This window comes from Astatotilapia calliptera, chromosome 23 (genome assembly GCF_964374335.1).
Source record: "Astatotilapia calliptera chromosome 23, fAstCal68.1, whole genome shotgun sequence".
NCBI classification, from domain to species: Eukaryota; Metazoa; Chordata; class Actinopteri; order Cichliformes; family Cichlidae; genus Astatotilapia; species Astatotilapia calliptera.
This window is the reverse complement of record NC_137443.1, coordinates 1,068,926-1,085,587: the sequence shown is the minus strand read 5'-3', so window position 1 is coordinate 1,085,587 and position 16,662 is coordinate 1,068,926. Positions and strand designations below refer to the sequence as shown.

At 46.5% G+C, this 16,662-nt stretch overlaps 1 protein-coding gene and 1 long non-coding RNA gene across 6 annotated transcripts in view; one reads left to right on the top strand and one right to left on the bottom strand.

The window, feature by feature from the left end:
- arhgef18b (rho/rac guanine nucleotide exchange factor (GEF) 18b) overlaps window positions 1-7,752 on the top strand; it is a 43,387-nt gene extending 35,635 nt beyond the window's left edge. For all 4 annotated transcript variants that reach the window (XM_026157740.2, XM_026157741.2, XM_080297287.1 and 1 more), the window contains 3 exons: window positions 3,031-3,358; window positions 3,795-3,938; window positions 4,331-7,752. In XM_026157740.2, the coding sequence (XP_026013525.2) occupies window positions 3,031-3,358; window positions 3,795-3,938; window positions 4,331-4,620 (762 nt within the window). In that variant the 3' untranslated portion in view covers window positions 4,621-7,752. The remainder of the gene's footprint in view (window positions 1-3,030; window positions 3,359-3,794; window positions 3,939-4,330) is intronic.
- LOC113015654 (uncharacterized) lies at window positions 7,303-14,832 on the bottom strand. Of its 2 annotated transcripts, none has more exons than XR_003271140.2 (2): window positions 10,402-14,832; window positions 7,303-10,203 (listed from the first exon to the last, which is right to left on the bottom strand). It is a non-coding gene; the product is annotated as an uncharacterized LOC113015654 (long non-coding RNA). The 2 variants fall into 2 exon arrangements; XR_013905173.1 differs by having other exon boundaries at window positions 7,303-10,158.
- Window positions 14,833-16,662: the final 1,830 nt, after the last annotated feature.

The window sequence follows — 16,662 nt, the reverse complement described above, 5'->3', positions numbered from 1 at the left end:
AGCTACACCCGCAGGATCTGTTCCAGGCTCCTGGCCAAGCTGATATCAACAGACATTTATCTGCCACCAACCAAAATGAGGACTCATCAGCAATCGCAGAGAGCTTTGATTAGACTCATAAAAAGAGACATGCTTCTATGTGCGCATTTCTTAACATACGTGAGCAACAACTGTGCAGGTTTTGACATGTTCTGACTGAAGAGAGCATTTTTTTCCTCTTTGATCTGTGTTATCTCGTCTGATCGTAGTTGGCCCCGGGATTTGGGTTGGCTGTGGTCTGATTGTTCAGTACTCTTGTAATTGGAAGGTCATAAAAGCCAAGCGTTGCTGAGGTTACATCTCGATTTCTAGGTTTAAGTGAACGTAAACAACATGATCAAGAAACAGTTGGCCAAATTGCTCCATGCACCAGCTGTTTCACGAGCAGCTGAATGGGTGTACCTAAAAATGTGACGTAAAGGGCAGTGCGAGACAACAGGAGCTACTAAGAGTGAGCACGAAAGCACAAAGGTGGAATAATTAGGAGCCAAACATGCATAACGGTGTTATTTAGATCCTCTCTGATTTCTTTATGTGAAGACACACAAATGTGACTAAAACATAAAGTCTGCAAACGAACAAACAAAGTAAAAGTTCTTGTTGCTCTTTGGCTTTAGCCTCCAGACTGATATTAATTGCTTTGGTCTCAGTGTGTTTCTGTGAAGCTCGCAGTAAACGCTCATCAACACCTCACCATGTGCACAGAAACCTAAAGGCCTGTTTCTGGGTTCTTCTATAATCAGCTGCTAGCAGTTGCTTTGTGGAGCTGAGCACTGCGCTCGAGGGCAGATATTTTCTCTGAGCCATCTGTCACTGTGGCTATTCCCACCTGTTAGCTGTACGCTGTGTGCAGTACTGTTCAGTCTTTAACCACAATATTTGCAAATTACTCCCAGTGAATCATTTGCTCTGAGAGAGGAAAGTACTGCTTTACATTCAAAGTACTTTTACTGGAGTCTTGGAGAAAGTTGCTTTTTTGGGATTAATGAGGATTTTTAAGGTAATAACAGGCTGTGACATGTTATTGATAAAGCTGCAGTGTATTGATCATTGTTGGTGTAAGGAGAACCCAAACAGACACGGCTGCTTTCTTCCTCTGCAGCCGGCGAGTGACTGAAATGGGTTAAAGTTCCTCCACATGTTTGTTATTTGTAGAGAATCGACTGAAGTCCAAAACTTGTGCTGAGTGGAAAAGATGGAAATGTTTGATCTTTTGATTGATGCGAGACTTAAAAGATTCATCAGGCATTAATAAGAAATGCTGGCTAATAATTTTGTGGCATGAATAACAGCTGCTGTGAAACACCGTGTGCTTTCTCTGAGTCGGACCACATTCAGGAACTGTAGGATTTACTTAGGTGCAGTTTGGTTTTGGATTAAACGTGTTTTGCCTGCTAATCTCGTGACTTCAGCCTGGATCACAGCTGCAAATTAACCATAAAAAACATTTTTAACGTCACTGTTCAACACATGAATTACTCCCGGCTAAAAGCCCCGAGCTGGTGTTGTCAGCATATAGAAGTCTTTGTGCAGGGTTCGTGGATACATTATGATATGGGAATATGCAGGCTGAGAGGAACCTGGCTCTGTAATCAGCTAGTCCAAACCCAGCATTAGCAGTACCCTGTGGAAGGCAGCCAGTGCTAATTGTTTATGTGCTGTCAGTCAGAGCTCTTTGTGCTCGGCAGCTCGTGCGTGGTTTACTGCCCTGGAAACCTGCTGTTTGCGTCGCTTAAAGCAGATCACCTTGTTGTGGGAACAATGAAGGATCTGTGTGCCGAGATGAGCGAGTGCCGAAAGAGGAAAAATTACGGAGAAGAAGCAAAACCGAGGGGTCAAGAAAGGATGAATGGAGACTTCGCCCACAGAGGGCCCCTTCACTGTCTCGGCTAGAGGAAGCTACAGTCTGCACACGAGAGCGCTCGGATGAGTCTGCCTTCAGTCAGGCGTTCCCCATCGCCACAGGAAGTGTCAGCAGCAGCATCAATCACGTTGCACGTGGACTGCTCGCAGACAGGCTGATGCCACAGAGAAACTGATGTTGATATTTGTACAACATTAAACACCGTTTAGAGGAAGGCTGTTCGTTTATTTTTATAATTAAGACCATGGTAGTAATCCCCAAAGATTTCCTGTCTGTTATTCTCATCATCATCATTATCACGTAAGAGGACGGTGAAGAGTTAACCCCTTCTGGCTGATTCGTAGTCGGCCATTGTTCTTTGACTTCTTATATAATGTCAGATAAATATCATCCTCCACCATAACTGGGTCACAGCGCTGCAGACGCGGATTAGCAAAGTTTGGTTGTGTAGTATTTCTTACAAAAGTGCGCTGAAAGGAGCCTTTGTGGCGATGAAACTTGTGGGATTGTTAACACAAACACCACATCACTGCATTGTTGCAGAAATCCGTCTCACTGAGTGCAGCTCGGACGCTGACGTTGACTCGGCCTCCAGATCGTCTTTCCTCCCTTCTAGTAATTAAGTGGAAAATGCGATTCCTATTATCCGCTCATGTCACCGGAGCCGTTTTCCTGTTCGCCTGCTTGTTTAGCAGTCCTGTTCGTTTTGTTCGACACGCCTTTGTGTGCGCACGGATTATTAAGGGTTTTATGTTTCTGATTTTCTGTGTCTGTGTCTCTGTGCGCTTTGTCCTCAAGCAGCTTTGGGGGGGAATCAAAAGCTTGCACCAGATGTACCAAAATGCATGCTCAGCAAGAGCCCAATGTGTTTCTGATTCCTTCTTTAGCCCGTAAATACCCAGCGCCTCAGCAGATTTGATGACGCCCTGCCATTACAGAGGGCAGACGATTCATGGCGTGCGATCTGTGTATTCTCTGCAGCTGTTTGCAGTTGTGTTCTCATGCACACGCACACACGGGCTGTGCAAACATTTGCAGCTGTGATTCTAAACTGAATCGACGCATCGATACGGAGACTGAGCTTAAAAGTCCACCTTAAGAATAACCCGTTCTTTCCTGTCCTGCAGGTGGCTCCCCTTTCTGGAAGTCTAAATGGAGATCTCCTCATGTCCTCCGGGTCCGCCGACTTGCCTCCGAAGCCGCTGGTGCGTGGCAGCATGTCCGTGGCACAAGCCGACTATCCGGAGCGTCCCGAGGTGATAGCGCGACGTGAGACGGGCTCCTCGACTTTGCCGCTAAAGACGGAGGTGCCGCTCCATCTCTTCAGCACCACCAACCAGCTGCACAAGCCGGTCGGGGTTCAGCAGCAGATCCCCACCAAGCTGGCGGCAATCAACAGCAGCAAAGGGAAAGGAAGCAAGAGCGGCAAAGCTTCGCATCGCACCGACAGCACCGGTGAGGCGCCGGGATCATGGCCGCGCATCAGAAATTCCAGCACTTGCAGACTTGATATTAAATGGCCACAGGTGTAAATACTATACAGTGCAGTCCTGTTTAGAAAGGTACCAAGGAAGGTGATAACGGTGCGGGTCGTCTCTCGCTCACACTCGTGAGAGACTGTTTACTCAAAGCAGTTTGTAAAGCTCAGGTGCTTTTTGAGCGAAGCACTCTGGGTGTAGGCCGTTAGGCTCTAAGTCTCTCCCTCCCGTAGGTGATGTTAATCAGTGCAGCAGACTCTCTATTAAAATGGATTTTCTTGCCTGACCTGCGCTCGGCCTGATCGGTCTCATTAGAATCACATGGCAGTCCTCACTGGGTCAGGCTTATCAAACAGTGGCCTCATCTAATCTGATCTCTCTGCTCCCCGTCCCCTCCCTCGGTCTCCCCGCAGCCTCGCTGGACACGAAGCAGGTGCTCCCACTGAAGCTTTCCACCAAAGAGGACAACGCCCACAAGGTCAAGCGCTCCGTCAGCCCCCACCAGCAGGTCCCGATGTTGGCCCCTCCTCAGTCGCACACCCAGCATCACCACGCAGGTATCGCTGCGCACGCGCTCAATCAGACGAACTCAAACACAATCTCCTCTCGTCCGTCTTTGCCTGCTGCATTATTAATCCTGGTTCTCATAGATGCAAACAAAAGAGTTGCGTTCTCCACCTGGGCAAACCTGACCCCACCCAGTCACATTCCTCTCTGAAGTCTGCATGCCCAGCCTCACCCTGTGTAAACACCTATCAGTTTCATGTATGATTAATATCAAGCGGTGCTGCTGACACAGACGTTTTAATCCTCTCTGCTGCAGCTACAAAGAAAAAAGCTCTGACAGGATTATGTGACTACATTCCTGTATGAGTAAGCCCGACTGCATCGAGCTGCTGTGAATAACTGTGTTTGCAATAATTCTTTGTTCTTATTGCCTTTCCTGCAGATCAGCCCAGTTCTCTAGACAACGCTGGACCAGACATCCAGTCTGCCTCCCACCCTCCAAATGTTCAGAAGCCCCCCATGCCTCCTGCACAGTCCCATCCTCAACCCTCCCTGCAGCCTCCCATCATACCTCCCCACTCGCAGAGCACCGGCGCTCTTCAGTTCCACTCCCCCGTGCAGCCGCAGAGCCTCAATCCCAGCGCACAGGTTCAAGGGCTCAGCCACAGCCTGCCGCCGCCCTACAAGTTCACCACAGAGGACCTCAATAAGGAGGATGTCATCTTCTTCTGAACTTACGATAGAGGAAAAAACCAGTCCAGGGATTGATCGTCATCCCCATTAAACCATAAGGCCCATTCTGAAGAGCACCTTCCATGCGATCATGTGAATGCAGACGCATTGTTTCAGTAAGGCTGGTGAGGTTTGTTGCAGGGAGGAGGGCTGCTGTGGTTCACATGGAGAGAAAGATGGCGTTTGTTTTTAATAACCCTCATCTGGCCCTAAACTGCCAGTATTAGTGTAATCGTTTAATCTTATTTTATTTAAGTTTTATATCTAAACTTAATTGGCTGAATCATGAAGGAGAGACCTTTGGGGAAACAAAGGAGTGTGAAAAAAAGGTGTAAATGAAGTTTTAGCGATCCAAAGACATTATCCATGAGAGCTGAACCAGGACGTGACTGAAAGGAAGAGAAACGGTTGTTTTTTGTCAAGAGGAGTGAAATCAGGACAGTCGGGGAAGCGACGGAGATCTTACGGCACCTGGAACCACGTGAAAGAAACTCTAACACTGTCTGCTCGATGTTTCATTTGCACAGTGTAAATACTTCAGCCCAGACTGATGGACGAACGGACAAACTGTGTAGTGTCTGACTGCACAGCTGTTAAAATGATGAAGCTTCCTTTCATTTTGTTATTTGTCTTAATTGTGTTTATTGATTACGTCCTTGGTTTTTCCTCTTTTTATGAAAGCCGTCTTGTCTAAGCTGTCGCGTCCTGTTACTTCATTTCAACCCCGGGGGAGTTTGGCTAATTGTGCAACTAATGAAACTCATGCAGAGTGAGACAAACTTGCAATCTTTGTCACATAGTTTCAACTCTTTCCCCGAACGCTGGGTGTTGAATAACAACAAATAAATGTCTCTCCCATCTTTACGCTCCGTTTGTTGCTGACTCTGAAACATAACTAATACAAACTTATTAGCATCGGCTATAATTTTCCACTTATACTTATTCAGGAAGCTAATTGCAGATGTCTGAGTTTGTCCCCACTTTACTGAGTTTGTCTCACCGCAGGAAGCCCCTCCCCGCCCCCCATCATCACTTTATGAGTCACATCAGTATGAAACATTTGTTAGTGGAGCTCGAGTGGGTGTCCTGTACATTTCATGCTGGAAGCTATTTTAAAAGCAATCTTTAAACTGCTGTAGTTGTCTTGTCAGAAAAACAAGACAACCTATTGGAACGTAACGGTTTCAGGAGAGAGGATGTGGGCTTCAGATACTGAAAAGTATCAAATATATCGTGAAATAGAACAATTGGTTACAATATAACCCCGGTTCTCTGAGTAAAGAGACTACCTGTCCAGCTCCATATATATGGAATATACAGGCTGCACAGGGATTCTTGACTGCATTTGGTTACATTGCAACTCGGGTTCTCTGAGTGGACGCACACGGCCGACATATTCCATATATACAGAGCTAGAGAGATGCTCTGGACACAGTGGGGAGCCGTGTCCTCTGCTGTCTGTCTGGGGAGGAAAAATGTCAATCAGCAGTGTCTGTTTGACGCAGACATAAAAACGTGCTGTAGGTCACATTCAGCTTTTCCAATATCAGAATTTGAGATAAACGATCACAGAGGAATGAAGCAGCTTAAAGGTTCTTTATTTTCCATTTCAATCCACGTGAGTCTTATTATTATTTTTAGGTTTAATGAAATTTTAATCTGTTTTTGAAATGTTTTTGTCACTCGAGCTCATTTTGATGACTTTACAGTTTGTAAGAAAAACCCTGGCGGGTACATTTTAGCCCGTTCGGGTTTGAGTTTCTGTTGACTGTGTTCTGTATTTATTGTTGAAGACGTTTCGTCAGCCTTGTCTTAAATCTCTGTGCCTGCCTGACAGAAGAGCGATGCTGTGGCAGCTGTGGAGGCACAGCTGTGGTTTGTTCCTCTGCACGCGTGTGGACGTCAGAGTTTGTTGATCCAAAACGAGCTGGTGTCTGAAGCTGTGATCACGGGCTCGACTAGGAGCAGGTTTTTGTGTATATTATGTATATTATTGTACATGCTGGTCGCCCTCCTCCTACACGTGTCCGTTATGTGTATTTCTGTATATACACTTAAAATACACACGTGTGTATGTACAATCTGGTACTGTTTCACCTTCCTGAATGCAGTCTTGGCAGAAATCACAATCGTTCATCATTTGCTGTGTAAATGAAGGTATTTAACCAGCGGCGGTACTCTGCCGGTCGGCTCTCTGGTCGCAGGTTCACTGAGTTCATGGATGAAATGATCCACTTGTTTCAGTTGGTTAAACCAAAGAGGCGTTCAGCTGACGGGGCTCGGTGTCGTGCTTTCTAACATTCACACTCCGATGGATGCATTGGGGTTAGTAGTAAAGCCAGGAATCGAACCACCAGCCTTCCGATCAGTAGATGACCTGCTCTACCGCCTGAGCTACAGCTCATGTGCCGCCTCATCTCAAATATCGCTTTAGTCACAAACGATTATTTACATTTTTATTCAGCTGATATGTAGTGTGTGAGTTTCTTGTATTTTTGGACTGACGCTCACGAGTTTGGCACAACAAGCAAGTTCACAGGTTCATCAGCCAGCTTACTCTGGTGGTTACTTAACAGGTGAGACTCGATCATGAAGATCATCTCAGCTGAAAAAGCCACTTAAGCTTTTCGGGACGTTTCCTCCGGTCTGCATTTCTGTTTTCAGCTCGTGTTCGAGTGCTTCGCTTCTGCTCCAGGTCCGAGACTTTAACGAAACCTCAGCGGGGAGATGAAGGCTGCCTTGTGGATCAACTCGAGTCTTAAACGTTGCTTCGCTGTAGTCTCGTTTCTGCTTTCCGACGTGGAGGCCGGTCGGTGGCGTCCCTGTGGACGGTGTGTGTGGAAACATTTTGAAATGCATTTGTTGGACCTGTAACGTGTAAATACTTGTTTTATTTCCTCTGCCAACTTTACACTAGTCACTTTGGATAGTAGCATACTTGAAAGGGAAAATGAATGTTCAGAATGCGTCTTTGTTGTCATGTGAACTTTAGTGTCTAATGACGTTTGTAGCACACAGCAAAACTGATGCTTTTTTGTACCGTTTATTTTATTCACTTTGCGACTGTTAGAATGACCTGCGGACACAAACTGCTGAATTAGAAACATTTAGTAATAAAAAGTCTTGAAATAATTCGCTTTGTTTGTCCTCTTTGTGCCGCGCGTTTGGATCATTGCTGTCGAGCACGCACTGTTTACTGGCTGCGCACGTGCAGCGTATAATTCCGACTCATACGCACTTTTATTCACTGCTCGTCAAAATAATCCTGACCACCCAATTAGCTGGCACCCGTGCCATCTCCCAGTGTCTCGGAGGTGCCGCGGCGGTGTTACTGACCCTGTGTTTAGACGACTTAATAACAGTCTATTCCCAGACGAGGATCTATTCAGGTGCTGCGGTTGAGGCTGTTCAATCCTTTGGTGGACATCGCTAACAGCGGGGCCGCCAGCTCCTCCCTTATTGTCGTTCTGGCTGGGAAGACGCTGCAGCAGCGGCCAGTTTTTATTGTCTGCTGTCATTAGTGGCTTTCCTCTGTCTCCTCTCGACAATTATTTTTCCAGGCTGCTTCCCCTGCGGAGGGAAGCTGCACTTTAATCTGTCTTTGTTTCTGTCTCAGTCCTTCCACTGCTCTGCCCAATTCCTGTCTCCCTGTTTCTTCCCCCTTCTCTCATCCAGCGCCTCCAATCCATCTCAGCCCGACTGATTCACAGCTCAGAGGCGGTTTATGTAATGCTGTTTGCAGGAAGTCAGGAGTCAGAGCCTGTTCTCACCGCAGAGTTAAACAAATAGATGCTCCGCAGAGTCCAGACGTGCAGACAAACATCCCTGCGGGCTCATAAAACACTGAGACTAATCTTGGTTTGATGGACTCTGCGTCGCTGTGGTTGTTGTTCAGTGCGCTGCTTGCTGGAATGAGCCGTTAGGTCATCATGGCTACTTGGAGTCATGTTTTTGTTGTCATCACTCAAAAAATAATTTACCTCCTCTCCACCGCCGCTGTGGCATTATTACATCATCTTAAGTGGAGAGTCCCCACATTTTGTCACATATTGATTTCTAACAAAGACAACGTATACAAACAAATCAGCTTTTCTTCAACGCAAAATAGTTTTTATAATAAAAGAAATGAAGCTTCACAATTTCCCTCAAGCTGCTCTAAGGTCTTCTCTCCCATAAATAACTGGGGGAAAAACATATCCGATGTTTAAATTGTTGAGGAAAATTTACCATTTTAAGAAAGAAATTCGCTCATAAGTCGGGAGGCGGGGCTAGTTTGTCCAGCACGTCCCACAGATGCTGGATTAGATTGAGCTCAGGGGGATTTGGAGGCCGAGTCAACACCTCAAACTCATCGCTGTGCTCCTCAAACATTCCTGAACCATTTTCCTTTGAGGCACTGCACATTATCCCGCTGACATAGTTCAGACTTCAGGGAAAACGTTTCCATGAAAGGTTGTTCATGGTCTGCAGCAGTGGTTCAGTAGGTAGGTGGTAATCAGGCCCATCAGTGAGCCGTTGCTGGTTGTCAGGGACCAAGCAGTAAAGCATAAAGAACACCAGGGTTTAATTCAAAAAAGGGTTTTATTGACCCAAAAATATGAAAATATATTTAACGAAGCCAAAAAACTTAAACAGGCAGACCAATAAAAGAGGTCAAGTCAATAAACTAAACTCAGATTAACAATTAACAAACCTCAAACAAACATAAGACACACTGACCTGCTGAAATGACACAGGGGAACTGCCGTATGAACGACTAATACGAAACAATTAAACAAACATGAACCCCCCCCCCATGAAGCATGTGGTTTCACCCAATTAGGCTGTCAGTGGTTCTTCAGCTCTCCCAGCACGTTGCCAGACAGCAGGTAACTCAAACAAAGATGCATTAACATAAAACAGAACGTTGACCTTGCAGTGTTAATATGTGTGCACGCCATATAAACACTGGACGGTGTGATGGAAAAAACATTTAATAAAGAAACAATATTGAACAATAAGTAGAATATATTAAAGTAGTGACTGCAAAGTAAACTAAGGTGAATCTACTGGTGGTGACGTGTGTGGTTTGCCATCACACTGGTTCATCTGGTTCCTTCGTTGGGCCGCTGCAGACCCAGAGCGCCCCACCAGAGCTGCATTTTTGGAGAGTCGTCTGGCCATCACAGTTGTCTAACAGGTGCTACGATGACGAGATAATCGGTGTTCTTCACGTCAGTGGTCATAATGCTGGTGCATGTTGCTGTAAAACCTGCATATACCTGTCAGAACTGATGGTGCCTTTCCAGATGTGCAAGCTGTCAATTCCATAGGCACTAATCCACCCCCAGACCACAGAGATGCAGGCGTTTGAACTGGGAGCTGATAACAAACCAGGTGGTGTCTCTCGTCTTTAGGCTGGAGGACGTGGCGTCCATGTTTTTAAAAGGAATTTCCAACCTTGAGTCCTCTGACCACAGAACAGTTTTCCTCCTCAGTGACGACCGTGTTCACGTGTGGCTGCTTTAAGCTTATCTGTGGATGCAGCGACAGTCGTGCCTGAGGGAATGAGGCACATCCGTTATTCATTTCCAGCCTCGTCTCCTGCACACAGAGATTTCTCCAGATTGTGAGTCTGGTGATATTATGTACAATAGATGATGATCACAATTTTACATCGAGGAACATTATTCTGAAATGGTTTCTTATCATGTAAATGTGCACATCTACCAGCATTAACACCAGTTTGTGGTCCACTGTGCCGAAACATTTTTCAGCTTCTCCCCCAAACCGTCTCGTGACCTTTTCGTTTCCTTTGTCAGCCGCAGTGTTTCTAAACCTGCATCCTCAGCGTTGTCCTGCTCGCTGTGTTTGAAACTAACGCTATGAAGGAATGTGCTCGATGTCTGCTTATCTGACGGCTTCGTCGTCGCTCCTGGCTGACACAAGGATCCTCTTGTTGAAAAGACACAAAGCAGACTCTATCTGTCCTCTTTTCAAACACCCAAGGTGATAACAGGAACACAGCCAGCAGTAAAACATGTCTCTCAGCCAAGGCTGCTTCAGATTTGGCTTACATAACCTTCTTGGCAGGATGTGGTGCATTCTGGGAAAGGGAAGCTTGTGGGGGATGCGGTATTTTGGGTTTTGACTGTTATCAGTGATAAAGAGCAGAACAGTGAAGGTCACTGGCCTGCAACAGCTTGTGTGCCTGTACGTCTTCTCACGAGCTGTAAAGCACGATGTGTATAAGCAAAGTTTTGCTCCAGATGAATGAAAATCATTGTTGCTTCAACCTGATCTGATCCTTCATCTGGGATCAACAAAGGTCCCTGTGTCGGGGGAATGGTGAAAGGTTACGCCAGGTAGAAATCAGATCAGGTGGAGGTCTATTGTTCTGCTAGAAGAGACGCCTCAGGTGAATCGAAAAGGCTCCGATGGATTATAAAGGAAGTGTGCTCTGTGCTGACTCGCCCTTTGTGCTCACAGGATTTGCATTTTGCAGTCAGCTACAGCCCGGCGACTGTCTCGTTGGTCCAGTTTTATTCCCGTGTGCCGATTACGCCATATGAGGAAGTGATGAATGCCCCCATTGTCACAGATCAGCCCGTTGAAGAGGAGCGTAAACATCAGAGTCTCATGTTGTCGTGTCTGAGTTTCGCCAAGACAAATTTGCGCTCGACTACAAACAATGTTTAGTCTGAAATGCACCTGCTATCTTACCAAGGATTAGATGAGAAAACTGACACCGCTGTAACAGCAGGGCGTGTAATTTAAAGCTCGGGCACAGTGCGAGACCACAAGCAGTACTTATCTAGATGGTTGGTTCAGATGTTGGTGTCAGTTTGTCTGAGCATCATCAGAAGGGCTTCATTTTAAAAAGGATGAGGGGGGGGGCAGGCTTCAGAGCAAACAGAGCGGAGTCGTTCCCGCGCCCCCGGGGTCTTTTGTTCCCCTGGACTGTTCAGCACATCCGGTGGAACCTGAAAAACACGTCGCCCGGCTCAGCCTGACATTTGCTGTTGTCACAGTTAGTCAGAGGCTTCAGGGGAAATCCAAGAGCCAGTGATGATCAGCGCTCATGTGGTTGTTTAATTGCTTTTATCAGAATCAGAAGACTTTATTGGAGAGATTATTTTGGTTACAGTGCTCCAGCAGAAACAGTAACAAAGACAGACACCACACTAAGTAAGAAGTAGACACGACATATACATGACTTATATACATTTGATTGATAAATAGCTGAATAAGAGGAGAGTGTGTGTAAAAAGGGCGCAGCTATTGCAGTGTACAGTGTGTTCAGTGGATGAGAGGCCACATTATTAGATACTCAGAAACGTGGATTTGGTCATCTGGACGTTTCAGTGGGTGAAACATGAGACCGTGGTTGAAGGTTTCTCCCGCTCACAAAAACCTGACGTCCAGATGAACAAAATCAACTTCAAACATTATTAGATCCACCCTGCTGGTTCTTCGTTCTTTGTGTTACTGATTCAACGAGGAGTCCCAATGAGACTTTGCTCCATGCTGACAGCATCTCACAGCTGCTGCACATTAGTTTGTTTCACCGCAGCCCAAAGGTGCTCTGTTAGAGGCTACAGTACATTCATGCTAAGTTCATGCTAAAGAAAGCAGCGTGAGATGATTTGATCATGGTCATGGTCGGCAACAATAAACTGCTGTTTGCTCGCTTGCATATTTTCTCTTCTTCTCACCAGTTTTCGGACGATTCTGTTTGGAAAATCCCCGATCAGCAGATTCAGGCCCAAGTCTACATATCCCAGTGCACTGAGGTGCTGCCATGTGATTGGCTGATTGGATGTTATTCCTCTAACATGCAGTTGAACAGGTGTGCTTAGTAAATCTGTTGGATGAGCTCATCTTTGTGCTGTCTTATTGTTAGTCTGTATGCTGGGCTCTATGAATAAGCTGAAATGAGTGATTCAGTGATTGAAGCCTTCTCTTCCATCACGTCGGTGCCAAACTGCATTCTGTTGTTCCCACTTCTCAAAGCTGATCAGTTTGCAGTTGTTTCATAGCCAATAAAGAGCCTTTCAACATTTTACAAGGTGATTCTCTGTTCGCAGCTTTTTTCCATCAGTGCTTCAGGATGCAGTGTTGTTCAGGGCTGATGCGGGTGGCCGGGAGGTCTCTGTGGCATTTCAAAGAATTAAAAAGAACTTCCCCCATCCACGCACACGCGCACACACGCACTTATTCAAACACATTTTCTGGTAGTCCAATGCTCGTGGTGCCAAGGCAAATTAGCCTCCTGGCAGCAAGCATGGAAAACCTCCTTCATGTCAGAATGTGAAGATGTGGGCAATTTAAGAAGCGAAGTCTCTCCCTGGAAAGACCCGGGGGCTTTGTGTAAAAGTTTCTCGCCATTATCAAAGTTGTTTTTGAAAGTCTGGAGAGCATGTGTCATGTTTCCAAGTAAATGGCTGCATGCATGTATATGTAGGGTAAAAGGGAACCTTAATGCCTGAAGGAACCCTTCTGCGCACAGAGTGATGTGCAACGAATCAAAAGGGAATAAAAGCAAGCTGAGAGATTCTCTCACCAGGTACACATCAGGTGAACAAGATGCACTTTTGTTGATGGTGCACTTAAACTCTGCGTGAGGATTTGTTGTTTCGAAGATTGCAGCCTGAGGCGGTGCACTTCACTCCAGTCGGACCATCAAAGCAAACGAAAGCTGTTTCCTTTGTCTATATGAGCTGCCTTTGTGTCCTGCTGATGGTGTTATTTGAGATTTTCTTTGAGTACGTCTCTGCGTTCAGAAGCAGGTCTCTGGGTTTGGTTTCATAGTCTTTTATAAATGTAACTAGAAGGTGAGGATTTAAACAGGCTCGTAAATCTGAAGGATAAACAGGAGAGAATAATTGCATCGTCCTTCGTTCACCCTGAAGACAGCGGCGCTCCCGGTGCGAGTGCAGCTCAGCTCTACACGGGGGATCTAAACACAGCCTCTCTGATTTAGGAGCTGGAACGGAGCAGTCGCCAGCCTCCCACCAGAGCTGGCAGGATCGGTTGGCCGTCTGGCGGCTGTTGCTGATGAGGGGAAGGCGGGTGGAGTGGGGGAGTGGAGACGGGCAGACGCTGCCAAAAGACCAAAAGGCCACTAACTGCTGTAACGGCAAACACCAGACTAGGACAAAGCCGGGTGGATTTCCTGCACGCAGGGAAAATTATTTTGTTGCTAAAAGTCTGTTTATATAATTACTCAGTAGTACTGCAGCAATTACCTCTATAGAGTTGCATCCCTGCAGTTCTACAAATCCAATGAGGAAAGTTGTCACAAAGCTGAGACCATGACTGAAAAAGTGTGAACGGGCCCTGAGACTCGAAATAATGCAAAACCCCCCAAACTCAGCCCCAGTAACACATCACACCTGCATATCAGTTCCTGCGAGCACCTGAGCTGTTCGCCTATGTTCAGCCACTGCACCCATGTTTGAGGGATGGAGCTGCATGTGGGTGTACACAGTTTGCTTCAGGTAATAAAAGCAGTTTGGCTAAGGTTAGATCAGGATATTGAAGTTAAACATTAGCAAAGTCATGCCTCGCATTGCTGCTGACTTCAACCTTCAAAAGTATTCCCTATTCTTTATAGGCAAAAGAAAATTTAGCAGATGAGTTCATTAAAAGGTTTCCTTCTTATGTTGAAAAGAAAAGCAATCAAAGTGTGGTTTCTCCTGCAAGTGTTAAACATCCATTTCAAATCACGAGCAGCTGATTTCAGCTACTTTAAGCACTGGTAGCATCGATCCGTGATCAGCGGTCCTCTGGGTTTAAATGCCTTGTTGATGCCAGATGTGAGAAGCGAATCTCCCGACTGTTGGAGCTGTTAGGAAAGCAACAGTGGCTCTAATAACCGCTCGTCACAGCCAAGATATGCAGAAGAGAATCTCTGAATGCACAACGCAGAAGACCACACCTGTCAGCTCAGAGCAGGACACTGATTTCCCTCAGGCTCACCAGAATTAGACAAAATAGAAGCTTGGAAAAAGTCGCCCGCTCTGATGAGTCTCGACTTGGGATGGTGGGGTCGGAATTTGACATAAACAGCAGGAGCGCAGCTGGATCCCCGAGTACTGATTACGTGTTGTTTAAATGCAACACTCTGCCATGTCTGCTGACGCCGGCGTGTCACAAAGCTGAGATGATGTCAAACTGGGTTCTTGAACAGTGAGTTTACTTAAATGGCCTCCACAGAAAACTGATTTCAACAGAAGGTGTAAGGTCAACCCACAAGTCTGCAGCTGTGTGATGCTAGCGTGTCACCATCATGGTGCCCACAGGGTTTAAGGCAGGACCACCCGGAGTCTAGACGCTGATGTGGTGGTGAAGATGAAGAGGTGAATGATGGAGGGCACAGATTTAAACCATGAGAAGCGGCGCCTGATTGGTTCAAAGAAGGTGGGCGTGAAGATGATTGGACTAGAATAATGACGTCGGTATTGAAAGCGGTAACAAAAGCAGCCGAACACCCAGGAAAGCAGGCTGATGACTGATTACAGATCTTAACTTAACCATAAGCTTCACTTCTATTAGACAAACAAGACAAAGTTCAGTTTCCAGGCAGACGCCACCAAGTATCTCCTACTCGACAGTTAACACAGCTGTGAGTGTCCCGAGGTTTTCATCACCTCTGAATTTACCTGATGCAACAGAGGCGACACTGTCTGCTGTGAAACCGCTCTTCATGGTGCAGACGCATGAACAGTGTACTTTAAATCACACAGTGTCTCTTTTGATCCACGGATCTTATTTCATTTGCATTAAGCAGGATCACACCTTACTGTCACTCGGCTCGGTCATCTACTGTAACTTGCACCCGAACCTGTTCCACACAAAGGCAGACTGCTCTATTGTTAGTAAAGAAAACCTCTCCCTGCTCTTTATTCCTCCCCTCGGCCCTTTGGGAAATGGTGTGTGTAACCAATCAGAGAGCAGCAGCTGGGTCCTCGCCTTCTTTGAACGTAACCTCGTCAGTTCAGTTTCCTCCTTGAACAACGCGCCCAGCTACAGTGAGATTTGTCATGAATCATTCAGCGGTTTGCTTGCTTGCAGCGCCCGGCCTCCGCCGGGCCTTTCCTCCTGACTTTCCTCCTGACTGGGAAAATTATTTTTGTATATCAAAAGCAGAGCGAGCTTCTCGGGGGAATTCGAGGGGTCTGAGATGAGATGCAGGTCATGAAGCTGCCACATGGCACCTTCTGCACTCACACTTGTTTGTCTGTCTCTATATGTGTGCATACATCCATGAGAGTGTTAATGCAGCGTGTCTGCTCCATTAGTTTTGTATAAGCCTCTGCGCTCTGCTGTGAATGAGGAGGGAGGACGACACACGTCAGGCCCAGACGCAGACAGATGCTGCTGACACATCTGAGTGTCTCTATTGTATTTTTCATCCTCGGTGTCACGTCTCATCCGGAGTGGTCAGCCAGACACGGCTCAGCAGAAGGGGTCGCCTCGAGCGCGCACGCACACTTGTGGTTTGTTTTCATAGTTCTGTTTGGGTGGGACTTTCTGCGGCGTGTGTGTGAGAGAGGGCGGGTTTAAATCTGCCACGCTGCAGCTCCGAGGCCTTCATCAGGCTGTGGACGATGCTTTTGATGCCCGTCTCTCTGAGCAAAAGGGGGCTTCTGATTGGAGAGCATAAATTTGTCACCTCGGGCAACCTATCAACCCCTTCCATGCCAACCCAACCTTGAGCAACCCCCTCCTTGAGCCTGGCTCCGTGCCGACTGGGAATTCATGTCTGTTTTATTAATGAGACTCAGAGGAAATGGCAATTACATGAAATAAAATCTCAGTGCATGAGATAAAAGAAGGAGCTTGGGAGTGTTTTTAGTTGGTAGAGGAAGAGAAAGGCATCTTTTTGTACCACACGAATCCAAAAATGCCCGGCTTGCCTGGAATGTCCGCTGGCTCGACTCCGCTCTGCCCACGGTCTTTGCTCATCGGCTACGATCGGCGGATGAAGCCATTGTGTGTTTTTTCCTGTGAATGAAATTGTCCCCGTGTTGACTTTGTGATGTGACTGCATACCGCTCC